At 39.3% G+C, this 12,860-nt stretch overlaps 1 protein-coding gene across 1 annotated transcript in view; it reads right to left on the bottom strand.

Annotated features, from left to right (window-relative positions):
• The window catches only part of dpp6b (dipeptidyl-peptidase 6b), a 100,400-nt gene extending 90,475 nt beyond the window's left edge, over positions 1-9,925 (bottom strand). Inside the window, exon 1 of the mRNA XM_026998353.2 lies at positions 9,670-9,925. Within this exon, the coding sequence (XP_026854154.2) occupies positions 9,670-9,726 (57 nt within the window). The 5' untranslated portion in view covers positions 9,727-9,925. The remainder of the gene's footprint in view (positions 1-9,669) is intronic.
• Positions 9,926-12,860: the final 2,935 nt, after the last annotated feature.

The raw sequence follows: 12,860 nt of genomic DNA, 5'->3' as shown, positions 1-12,860 counted from the left end.
CGTCATTACAGGTGTCAAGAATACTTCAGTCATTGCAAGTGTCAGGAATGCATTGGCTTTTAACCCGCTCACACACAAAGCAAAGCCTCTTTTGAGCTGCACCCATAAGCCTTTAATGGAACATTCTAGATCAGGAACCAACCTTCCACATCACGGTGGAAATACAAAATGTTCCCTGGACAATAAGGATGCCGGGTAAAACACCTGCTACTGTGTTGAGCCCTCTGGCCGTGGGCGGCTCTGTGTTAATCTCAGACAGAGAAAGAAAATAGGCCATTTTGGAAGACAGTTTGTTAATCACCAGTCACGTCATCTCATCAGTCACCCACACATAGCACCTGGGGGTGGGGCTTTAAGGAGCCAGGGTGGTGTATTCTGGGTGTTCTATTGAAAATGCAAACTGTATCATCTTCAAGGAATATCTTCTGGTCTTAAATCGTATTTCACTGGTTTCAAAAATCGCAAGCAGAACAAAAATTACAAACTAAAAGGTAAAAAGAGAGATGCAATTAGATACGCAGGGATGCAGGAAATGGAGGGGGAGAAAACTGAAGCTGATCTTTTATGTATGGGCTAATGCGTAGGCCGTATTTTCACAGATAGAAAACCTAGGGTTCGTGAATGTCACAGTAAAGAGCAGTCACTGCTTCCATGCTTCAAAGAATCTTTATAGCCTTTCAATGTACAGCACTGCTTAGGTGAAGGCACTGGAGACTTTGAGACCCATCAGGAGGGGCTCCAGTCTTCCTGAAGGCAAACATGTGAACAATTGAAATTCAATGGAAGGTCCACTGAGGAAGCTGCTAGTAACATTGGTAAAATCAGTACATGCTTGCAGGGAGAAGAATGGATCGAAGAGTGGAGCAAGGCGAACAGCAGAATGAAGAGCAAGCCTTTTTGCTTGACTTCGGGCATCATTCTATCATTTTACATTGAGCTGTTATTTAAACGAAGATGAAATACAGGTTTTACGATCTTTTCCTGGGATGCTTACACGTCAGTGAAATATTACATATTCACTTCGTCATAAGTGTCTGTCATCAGTGTTGCACTAGGCTGCAGGATGTGCAAAGCAAAATGAGTGGACTTGAATTTGTTTGTTCCTACTGCCAAATCTTGGTATGTGGAGGCACTGAGACACTAGCACTGAAAACTATTCAGATCCGTGAACAAAATATGGTGAACGTGCCATTCTTTGCTCTAAATCTGAAAAAAAAAAAAGGTATGTTTACCCACTGCCAGTGGCTGTAAAAAATCTGTAAATAATCTGTTTATACTATCAGGTTCAAAGCTGGGAGTGATTGCTGTCCTCTGCTACATGTACTATGGCTCATAAAGCTCCTCTTTTTAAAAGACAAAAAACAGATTCAGAAAACTTTGTCTCACAAAAATGAGATAAAGTTGTTCATAACATGGCTACATGCTACTTAAAGACACAAATATTAAACCCAGCATGTACAAAGAAGTTGCTTTTAAATATAGATGTAAGATACATGCAGCTATCTTTAGGTACACGCAAACAGTCGGAGCAAGTGACCGACAGGCCCTCCTAGAAGAACTTTCTCACAGGGTGGAAGCCTGAACTGCAATAAGCTCCATCCACAAAGTGAACCATCAATCTCAGTGACACAACAAAAATTGTTCCAGCACATACATAAATAATTGTAGGCAACCTTTCCAGCTGGTGTAAATCGCACGCAATAGCAACAAACCTGCAGGCTTAGAACGAGTTGCATCCACTTAGCGGACAGGCAGCACATTCAGAGAAACTGCCTGATACAAGAGGGCAAGAGGCGTGTCTGGGGTGTGTCTGGGATGCATCTGGAGTTCGTCTGGGGTGTGACAGGTGTGCGTCTGGGTGTGTCGGGGACGTGTCTGGGGAATGTCAGAAGCGGGCCAAGGGAGGGCGGCCTTTCAGGCCACAACAAAGCTGGTCATAAACTGCAGTTCAGGTAGGACTGAGGAGCAAGAGTTTCAGAGGTTATTGTTCATTATGGCTGTCGTTGGATTCGATGGAATCAAGTAAGATTCGCACTGATCACCCGAGCCCAATAGAGCAGGAAAATTAAAAGAAATTGAATTATTCTAATGTCTAGCAATGTTATACAAGGAGATGCTCATGTAAATATGAATTGCAGGTGGGTCCAAAAAGCCTTCCAGCCAATGTCTTTTTTTTTTTACCTTCACCAATATTTGCCTTGTAGTACGATAGTACAGAAAACGTCAAATATTCCCCATAACATGATTTTGCAAGGAGGTTATTATTAGCATTTCCTTTCGTAATATTATTCTCTTTTGTACATCTTACAAAAGAGAATAATATTACGAAAGGAAATGCTAATAATATTACCGACACAGGAGGAGTTATACATGGGCAAACTTATTTTGTAACGTGAGCACACATGACATCACCCATCAAGGAAGCTTCACATGTATGTAATATTAAAATATGCAGAAATATTCAAAACCTGACTGCTAAACTGAACTCATCTGCAAGTGGAAGGGTTTAAGGCACTGTATAAGTCAATTTGTCATGTTAGGCAGCAAGCTAATCGGTTCAAGAATGCTTCTAAATGTTGATCCCACAAAAAAATAAAAAATAAAAAATTTAAAACCCTAGGTGTTTTGCAGAATCTCTTCTGACACCTGCCAGAGACTGCTAAACTCTGAAAGGACGGCTTCTGGCCAGTTTGGGCTGTTTCAAGCAGATTTTAGCTGTTTTTGAGAAACAGCACATCAGTGTCAACTCAGCAACTCCCACAGACAACTCAGCGAGTAGACGATTCATTCGTAGGCCTCAACATGTGCAAATGTTTCTTTTCTACTGAAACACCCACACACCCACACACACACACACACACACACACACACACACACTGCATCAAGACCATGAGAAATGCACCTCTGCTCACATGCACACACATCAAAAATAATTCACCCATAAGTGCTGGCACTGCATCAATACGCTGGGGTTACTTTCAATCCACTCAAGTAGCGCAAATATACAAATATTTCACACATTCAGACAGGTATCCTTATCTAACTCCAATTCCCAAGTTTCCAAGCTCCAGTGTGAGAGACAGTAAATCAGTATTAATGCAAAGCCTGCTATCTGAGGATGTGAGATATTCCTCTATTGCTCTTCCTTTTCGCTCATCACATGATATCACAGAAGAAAAGAAACTAATTTTCTCTCTGGCTTTAGAACAGATTCATCCATCCATCCATCCATCCATCCATCCACTAGGGTGACCAGATGTCCCATCTTATTTTCCTCAGATCCCTGCCTTTCATCCAGAACACCACTTGGACACATACATTTGACATTCTGAAGTAAACTGGTAGTTGCTGTCCACTGACCATTATTATTTTAGTGTGTCACTGGGTCACATGACAAAACAAACACCTTGTATATCATTGGCTTAATAGATCACATATACTGGTAAATTATAGAAAGTTTGCACTCTAAATCCTGGTCAATTAGGATGTTTGAAGTGGTGTGAAAATACCAATAAGAAAAATTATTTCAGTTCTCAGTGGTCAGAACCTCCTTTACTTTCAAAGAGTAAAAAAAGATAAGTTTGATGCCTATGAATTTCATGGTACACTACACAACTCTAATTCATTAATTTCTATTAGCTTTCTGGATCCAATTGGTCAGCTCTGTTCGCTCTGTTATGATTTTAATGTTATGTGTAGTGTCATATCCACGTTCCCCATATGTCCTCCTTTTCTGGGTTATTAAAGAGGCCATCCCACCATCCACCATCCCTGATTCTATCATTCCATCAGTCCATCTATCACATGGTACATAGTCACATGTAGTGTCAATTCCTTCATGGAAGTTTTTATTATGTATGGAATAAATCTGATTTTGGTTGCACACTCATTCTCATTCATTCATTTAGTTGTAAGAATAAAAGTTGATAGATTATATATATATATATATATATATATATATATATATATATATATATATATAAATAATCTATCTACACACACACATACTATATATATATATATATATATATATATATATATATATATATATATATATATATATATATATATAAAATCAGCAATAAATTATAATAAGTCATTTAAAACTCAAACAGCTTTAGCCACTTCCACTGTTTAAAGAATGTTTTTAAAATGATTCATCCACAAGTTCTTTATGTTTAGGTTTTTCTCTAACAAATTCCAGACATTCAAATCTGCAGCATAATTACTGGTTTTCCTAATTTAGCATTCAGTACAGTGGGGGATCTTAAGAAGCACAGACCATAATTCCTAGTTTTTGATAAAAAGTACATAAAAAAGAAGGTAATAAATCATATATAGATTTATAAATTAAAGTATGCCCATAAATGAGGAAAAGGTGCTCTTTTGAAAAGAATGTGGTGGGTAATCAACCAACAATAATAAATCATAAAGAACCGTGTTAAACAGTATCTAACATGTACAAGTGGTACAAAAGTGCATGCATATAAATTACTTGCTGATTCACTGTTCAAAACTCCTTTAGCTGTTCACTCACACAAGATTCTAAAGTCTTTGCTTTAATCTTAGAATAGTCCAGTGAACCTGAGAATCTGTCAGATTATTCATGGGAGGAAAATATATTTGCAGCATCCTTAATGTTAACACTTTAACACATGTTCCTTTCACAAATGTACAAACAATTTTGTGTAAAACTACATCAGGAAGTGGGATCGCCACCTCTGTAATTGCAAAGATCACCTCATTACATCCTGTCCATTTACAAGGCTGGCGTTCATTAAAAAAAACCAAAAAAACAAACAAAAAAAAACTCAGATGGCGTATGACATCACTCCTCCTAGGCAGAAGTCCTAAGCACAGAGATGACACCGCCAAATATGCTCTTTGGGTGGTAGCTTACTTTGGAAACACTCTCTGTTGCCTCTGACCTATACTTTTTGAGATTCTCCATATGTTTTAAGATAGACGGTCTCTCATAATATGATCCAAAACAAATGAATGGATGTTCTTTTTCTTTCTTCTTCTTTTATTCTGTGCATTTTCTCTTTAATTATTGAGACTTTTGAAAAGTGGAGAATTTGCACTTGCGTTAAATTTAAATAAGCAGGAGTCCTTGACCTCAATACCTCTGCCTTGTCAAAATAAATACATCCACATAAAAGATCTCCCCATAGTGCCAAGGGTAATGCTCTCAGTTAATCAAGGATCGAACCATTCTTCATATAAATGCATTACAGATTGAGTCATTCTTCATTTCATTGCAATAAGATTCAAATCATTGCATCACAGCCAATGTAATGATTGTGGTGGTATGTTTGGTCAGACTGCTCACCAGTAGAGGGAACTAGGGAGTGCCAAGGGTGAAGGATAAGACGATTCAGTCAGGAATTCTCAGGGAACAGGGAATAGGAAAACAGGAGTCCAGGGGACCCATCATAAACAACACAGCACATACTGAAACTACTGAACTACTAAACTCGCAGTTGTGGACTTTTCATTGCAGGCCATGAATCTCAGTCTTGCTACTGGGTCCAGCTCAGCAGTGCTGAATCACCTTTGCTTCCATCATGATAAACGTTCATTTGTAGGAGTCATAAAGCCCTGCAGCAGAATCAGTGAAGCTGAAAGCCAACATAACTCTCTGTCTGGACACTAGAGTAATTGCGTACACACCTACAAAGACCTCTAGCCTGCTCAGAGACGTCTAAGGTGTCTCTAAGGCACTTCTGTTTGGTCAAACAGACCAGCTGATCAGACTGTTCTGCGCCTGGGTTCCTGAACGAACCGTTCTGTTAAAGTTCCTTTTAGTTGTCTGAGTGAATAATCAAAGCTATCCTTGTACTGAGGTCTCACAAGGATCTTTGTGCTCCAAGCCTTCCGGCAATACAGGCCCTGGCTGAAAATCCATTTACTGCCGTTTTTATTTGTTCGCGCTGACCTGCATGCAGGTCCACTTCTTGCCAGCAGAGGGCATGCTTCGTGTGCTGCAAAGGATTGGGCTGCTCCATACTGTATTTGTAAGAATCACTCCGGTTGCTCTAACCATAACAAAAAGGACGAACGCTTCATTTAGCGCAAACATGCAATTGTGTCAGTGTATTTTTAGACTGAATCTGTCTTAACTGTCTTATAGACAGCGCTCGATGTCCATGATAGATAGCACCGAGCTAAACAAGGCGCACGTCAATATTTGGCTTTTGCGTTGCCTTTTTCCAACTAAGAGGCCGCACTGAAGAGACTTGCAGCACGGCGAAACTGCCCATTCAACGGAAAAAGAGGACACACCATCGGCTGATAGTGAACACTGAACGTCGCATCGACAGACATCCAGAACTGGTGAATGTAACAGCTTATTCCAAAACAGTTTTGTGTGGAAAATATTACAGGCAAAAAAAAAAAAAAGAAAAAAGAAATGCAAGTCTCTTCGCTGTATGAAGACCAGGGCCGGGTTTCCCAAAATCATTGTAACACAAAGGATAGTCATTAAATGATAAAGCGCATATTACACACACTCTCACTCTCTCTCTCTCTCTCTCTCTCTCTCTCTCTCTCTCTCTCTCTCTCTCTCTCTCTCTCTCTCTCTCTCTCTCTCTCTCTCTCGTTTAAAACGAAGCCAAGATTATAATGCCTTCAGCAAACAGGGACAAGATTAACACAGCATCTAGACATGGCAATCCATGTATTATAAGTGTGGCGCACCTGTGCAAGCTCTGTCTGAATCAAGAAGGTTCTGCTAGTTGGCGCTACTCCTCACCCCTTTTCGAGTGAAGCATGGGAACACCTCCACGTCACCGCGAACGATCGGCGAGCGTACCCTGGGCGGTGTTAAAGCACTCACGTCATTTGTCCTCGCGGTCAGTGAAGGCACAGGAAGTGGTCACACACGTTTGCATTAACAGGCTCAAATGGCATGATAACAGGGCAACCATATGTGCTATCTTTGAAGTGGTCTCATAATAGATTAAGTATAGGGCGTTTAGTCAAACCTTTCATATAGTATGTGTATTGCTGATATTTGTGATGTGAAGATTGACATTACATTAGTTTTTAAGGTTCAGTGTTCAATTATGTGGAGTAGCACTAGGCAATGTACAAGTTAAAAATTCATGTATAGTTATAGAATTTTATGAATGAAACATAAGCATTTAATGTATGTTATATATAATTTACAAATGCAGCAGTTAAACCTTTACATATACCCTTCTATAATTTTCTAAATATAACATCCATTTATTCTTTTAGCAGTGAACAGATATTTGGGGTAGGCCTGATTTAAGAAAGAGCAGGACCAGAGAAACTGAGCAAAATAAATATTGTTACCCACAAAATCATTTAATAACTACTGGCAAAATTCACATTCTGTGCTTCCAGAATTCTGTGGACTGAATTGTACTTAGTTGGTGGGGCTTGAGTCCCAGGGGCCCTGCAGGGAGTCAGTCTCTCCATTGCCTGCAACACAATTGCTGCCTCCATAAGATCGTGTTAACCTGCACTTTTTTTTCTGGCTGAGATCCCAGCCACCCAAACTCAGTCACTGAAATGAGTCCACGATGAATTCCAGACTCCTCCAACGTGATAACACTTTTATTGTTTTGTTTATTTATTTATTTTTGGACAGGAAATATTGAATGTATCCATTCTGTTTTTTACACAGGCCCCCAAGAAATCTGCTAATGCAATTTATGTCTTGGACAAGTAGTGAATTGTCTTAATCTACAAGCTGTTATCATCTTAACTGGTAATCACTGAGTGGGTGTTATTAGCCGTAACAATATAAAGGTAATACATTTTTCCCACTAAAGTAGGGAAGCCCTATAGACAATGAAATTGTGAACTTAATTCGGAACCGCACTCAAACCCACAGGCTTTGCTAATGTCGTTATGTTTGACACAGATGAGCAACATCTAAACTGCCATTTTCACCAGGAGCTAAAGGAAAGTATCTAGCGCCTGGCTGAAATGATTATACACCTAGCACTATGTTACCATATTTCATTCTGTTTCCTATTTTAAGAGAAAAACCAGAAGCTTGTCACAATTATTTCCCACTCTGTCAACACATTCGTAAAAGAATTCCCACTGATTTTAATAGAATAGAATAAAATAGAATAGAATACAAGTAATATTACACCATATTCCTTGTTAATAATTAGCCTGATATTTGTTTCATGACAAACACAACAGGGATTTTCTATTCAACTACAAGGGAACATGTAATTATTTCTCATGATCTGATTCCCATGAATTTGGCACACACCTTGAAAAATTGTTCTGTGGGTACATCACAGAGGAATCACCTACTGACTGCTCTCACCACAACTGTTTGGTGATAATACGGGTATGTCAACAGAGTCGTTATGCCTACTGGAAAGCATCATGGGATCTTTCAGTTCCCCCAATATATCTAGCTGGATCATACAGAGAAAGTGCTCTGCACACAGAGCTGTATAACAACAGTCTGGTAACATCAGATCTCTCACAAAGCTTGGGTCAAACTTATACACAATTGTTTGCCTGGCAGATGGAAGGCACTGAGTAATAAATTCATGCTTTGGTGCCGTAACCTTAGTAGTGCACTCAGAAGTTGAACCGATACTTTTATGAGGCTGTACATGTGTACCACAATGAACCAAGTACTTATTTGTTTGGTTTGGAGTCACATGCTACTTGGCTTGCCACAATTACCCAGCACTGAGCCAGCAGTCACAGAGTGAGGGCAGAGGTTTGGCCTGTGTACAGATTGATTTCTGCGTGCATTCAGCACAGACCACCCTGAAAGTTTATCAGCCGCCGAGTGAGTGATACACAGTACACAGTAAACATCAGCAGTGCGTTCCAGTGCATTCATGTCAGGTTTGAGTGGAGGCACCATAAAGGTCAGGTTTCCTCAGAGGGAGAGACCGGCCAGTCGCATACGAGTTTTTGTTTGTGATTGATTCAGGGCAGACTCTAGAGATGAGACTACAGAGTGCAGATTACAGCTGTTGGACCCTTTCCTTACTGGTTCAACTTGCTCTTCTCATTGAACACTGGCTGTTTTGCACTACTAGCTCGGAATGCAATGCAGCAAAAGATGAACTTTATGGTATAGTAGAGTAGATATCTTTTCTCTACATACCAGGCTAGCCTGCTTATTTCCCTGTCTGTGATTCACCACATTAGTGAAATACAATAAAGGTACTGGATTCATCACACTTATTACCTCTAGTGGATAATAAACCGGTCTTCGTTCATTATACCGTATGGTAACAAAATAATATCCGTTAATTTATCCCTGTTCAAATAGACCGACCATAATCTTAGGCCAGCGACATCTAGTGGTTGAAAACGTTCGACGTCGATGTTCTACTGAATTGATTCGTCCCACTCACAGGAATTGGAGCAAAAACCGATTCGTTGGCGAGCTGCACAACACTTACTAATATTAGGGTAAGTAATGCGGATGTAGCAGACACATATTACTATAAATAAAAAAATAGGACGTTATTATGCATTATAAGTGCATTAAACTATATATTTCTAATATATGCATTTCTTAGATTTTACTTTTGACATTACTTAAAAATATCTGGAGATTTGGGTATCTGAAAAATGTTTATTTAACTTAAGTTACATTTTGTGAAGCTGCAACCATTTCTGACTTATAAAAAGTTATGGGCAACAGCTTACCTTGTCATCTTTGGAGAAACTCTTCCGGATACTTCCTGATCCCGCGGAGGTGTTCATACCGAAGTCTAAGAAAGAAACGGTCTCGGTCTCAGCTGGATCCAGTCTTGTCCTCTTCCTGTAGACACTGTAAAGTCTGTTTCCAGTACGAAACGAAAATGACGGTAAAGTGACTTGCCGAGAGACTTTCAGCGTGCTTGATGGAGGATAACTGGCTGACGGAGACTGTAACGAAGCGTGATAACTCAGCCTTTGCAGACCTTCCCTCGTTGTGACACTGACGAGAAGAATTCAGTTAGCCAGCTGCAAACCTACATATTACTACGCATTGCACCCGCTGCTTAGTGACCCTCCCTTACAAGCGCTCACGCGTTGATGGGGTATGCGGGGGTAAACCTGATAACAGCACGTTGAGACTTTTTGGATATTAAATCAATGTAATACCCATCGCGACGTTGTCATCTTAGTTCTAAACAAGTTCTGAATAAGGTTAAGTTCCAAATAAATTGCACAGACACAAACGGTTCGATTTGAGGGGGCGATCCAGCAACAGTAAAAATTTAAATACCCCATGTCAAATTGCCATCCCTCCTTTATATTCCCTTCTCATCACGTGATTCAAGAAGTCTATTAGCGATATTTAATCTATAAATGAATTCTTCAAACCAAATGCAGAACTGGGCAAAATGATATGTATGTATATGTGTGTGTGTGTGTGTGTGTGTGTGTGTGTGATGTATGTATGTGTGTATATACATCACACATACATATATATGTGTGCATATACATCACACATACATAAATATATATATATATATATATATATATATATATATATATATATATATATATACACACACACACACACACACACACACACACACACACACACACACACATTTTAGACAGAGGTCCTTCATCAGCTATGCAAGCAAGCAAAGTGCTTTTGTCTATTGAAGTACAGGGTTTCTCCTCCTACAAATTTAGAAGCACTTTGCTTGATGATGAAGTCCTGCTTCCCTGAAAACTTTGTATACTTCACTACAATTTTGAATTGGACTGAGAAATGGTGAAAGTAGGGATGAGTAACTAGTGCACACAATTACTATGACATCACAAACCTTTTCCTCACATTGTTTTGTTCTCCATATTTGTCCTTTTCCCTGATGTTTTTTTTCCATTAACTATGCATGATTCAGTAATTAAGATATAACTGGGGTGGCTGCAAAGGATCTAAAACAAAACTTTCTACTAAATACACACAATAGGGTTGCCAGACATGCTTAATATAAATCTCTTCTATTCACCTTCTCATCTGCAGTTTTCATCTGAGGAGCGCACACTCAAGGATGCACCATGCAGCTTTAGTTTTTAACTGACAGAAATAAAATGAACACATTAAACCCTTTTAAACCAATGGACTCTCAAATATATTGAAGTAACATGTGCATGTGACCATGCCAAAGTGTCTGCATGCATGCTCTCTGGAGAAGTCTTCTGTATGTAAGTCTGCATGTAAGAACTGCATCTGTTGTAATGACTAAAATTGTTAAAGGTTTACTATAAACTACATTTCACATATCATTATTTCACTACTTAAGAATATAACAACATAAGAATTAATATATATAATATGCTACCAAGTTATCTAGTGATGCTAGTTTCACAGGGATCCCAGGAGGTGCGGGTTGCCTTGCAAACTATTTTGGTTTGGGGATATTACTGATTCTAACACTCCTTTGCCAACTAATTTTGAAATTTCAGTGCTCTGAGGCCATACGTCTTTATTCACAGCAGTGATAAATTCTCATGTGGCAATCTGCAAAAATGCTGAAATATTTTATACACCACAATGAATGAGTCATTTGGCACTTTGGCCAAAGGGCTTAAGAACTTACTTCTTTCACTTAATGGTTTCTTAATTAGGATGGCAGAAAGCAATTTTCCATGGAAAATGGAGGAGGGGTATGTGCAGTGGGACTAGTTGAGGGTTGTTGCTGTATGTAGGCCAATCTGTTCTGGACATGTTTATTTCATACTGATAAAGGAGAACTTCTAATCCAACTACAGTCAGCATGAATATCTTATTAGGCTCTTACAGGGATTTTCCAGCTATTGTCCATAAACACTTTGTATAAATACTTATTTTCCAACTGTTTTGTATTCTTTCAAGTTGATCATAAGTGCTTTTAAAGTAAATTGTGTAGTCGTACAGAGCAGTACACTGTAGAAATGTGTTCCTCATAGGCTTCAAGCAGGCACAGAATGAGAGCAAGTTTACATCTAAAATGGATTTGTAAAACCTTAGAACTATTACCTGCGGTGACTTCATGTATGTTTTATGAAGGGATATTTTTCTAAAGATAAACATAAATCATAATTTTATTCTTTGCCTGCATACTTTGCAAGCTCATGTCAAACAGCTGCAGTTACGTTATGCAATTTCATATAAATACCATTTTTTGTCTTAATGTGTTAATAAAATCCATTGTGCAGGTGGGTGATCATATGTTTGCCTGGAGGCCTTTTATAGTTATTTATTAACACACAACCTCTAATTACAGTTTTTCTCAGGCACTTAACCACATTGGTCAACACAGTAACCACATTCTCAAACTAGCCAACAGCCCCAATCACTAGGCAAAGGAGCCAGCTCTCTGGCACCACAGAGCACCTTCCCGAGTGACCGTCTCTGTTACACCACCCTCTCCTTCAGTTTCCATCACACCACCCTCTCCTTTGGTCTCCGTCGCACAGCACCTTTCCACTTCTGACACCATTTGTAATGCAAATGGGGCAACCACACCCGGTCTTTAACCCATGTCCAACAGGCAACAATCACATGTCCTGACGACCAGACCAAAGCTCTCTGACACAGCATTCATGAAACATTCACAGTCAAATCTGACTCAGAGTCAGTTGACTTACTGACTGACTCATGACTCAAAGATGCTCGTCACAACCTGTGGTTGGTTTTAAAGTGTTGGATGTTTCTTACTACTGTACAATGCTGAAGGACACCTACTGTAATCCACCATGACTCACTACAGTTATAGTAAAATCATCAGTACACAAACACAGTCCAACAAAGTGAAATGCAGGACACATCTTCACTGTAAGTACAATAATTTTATTGAGCTTCATACAATAATAGTAAATTAGTATTTTGCGTGGCAATGCAGTGTCGGAAGGTT

The sequence above is a fragment of the Electrophorus electricus genome, chromosome 18, assembly GCF_013358815.1.
Source record: "Electrophorus electricus isolate fEleEle1 chromosome 18, fEleEle1.pri, whole genome shotgun sequence".
NCBI classification, from domain to species: Eukaryota; Metazoa; Chordata; class Actinopteri; order Gymnotiformes; family Gymnotidae; genus Electrophorus; species Electrophorus electricus.
The sequence above is the reverse complement of the archived record's forward strand: the minus strand, read 5'-3'. Positions and strand labels throughout refer to the sequence as shown.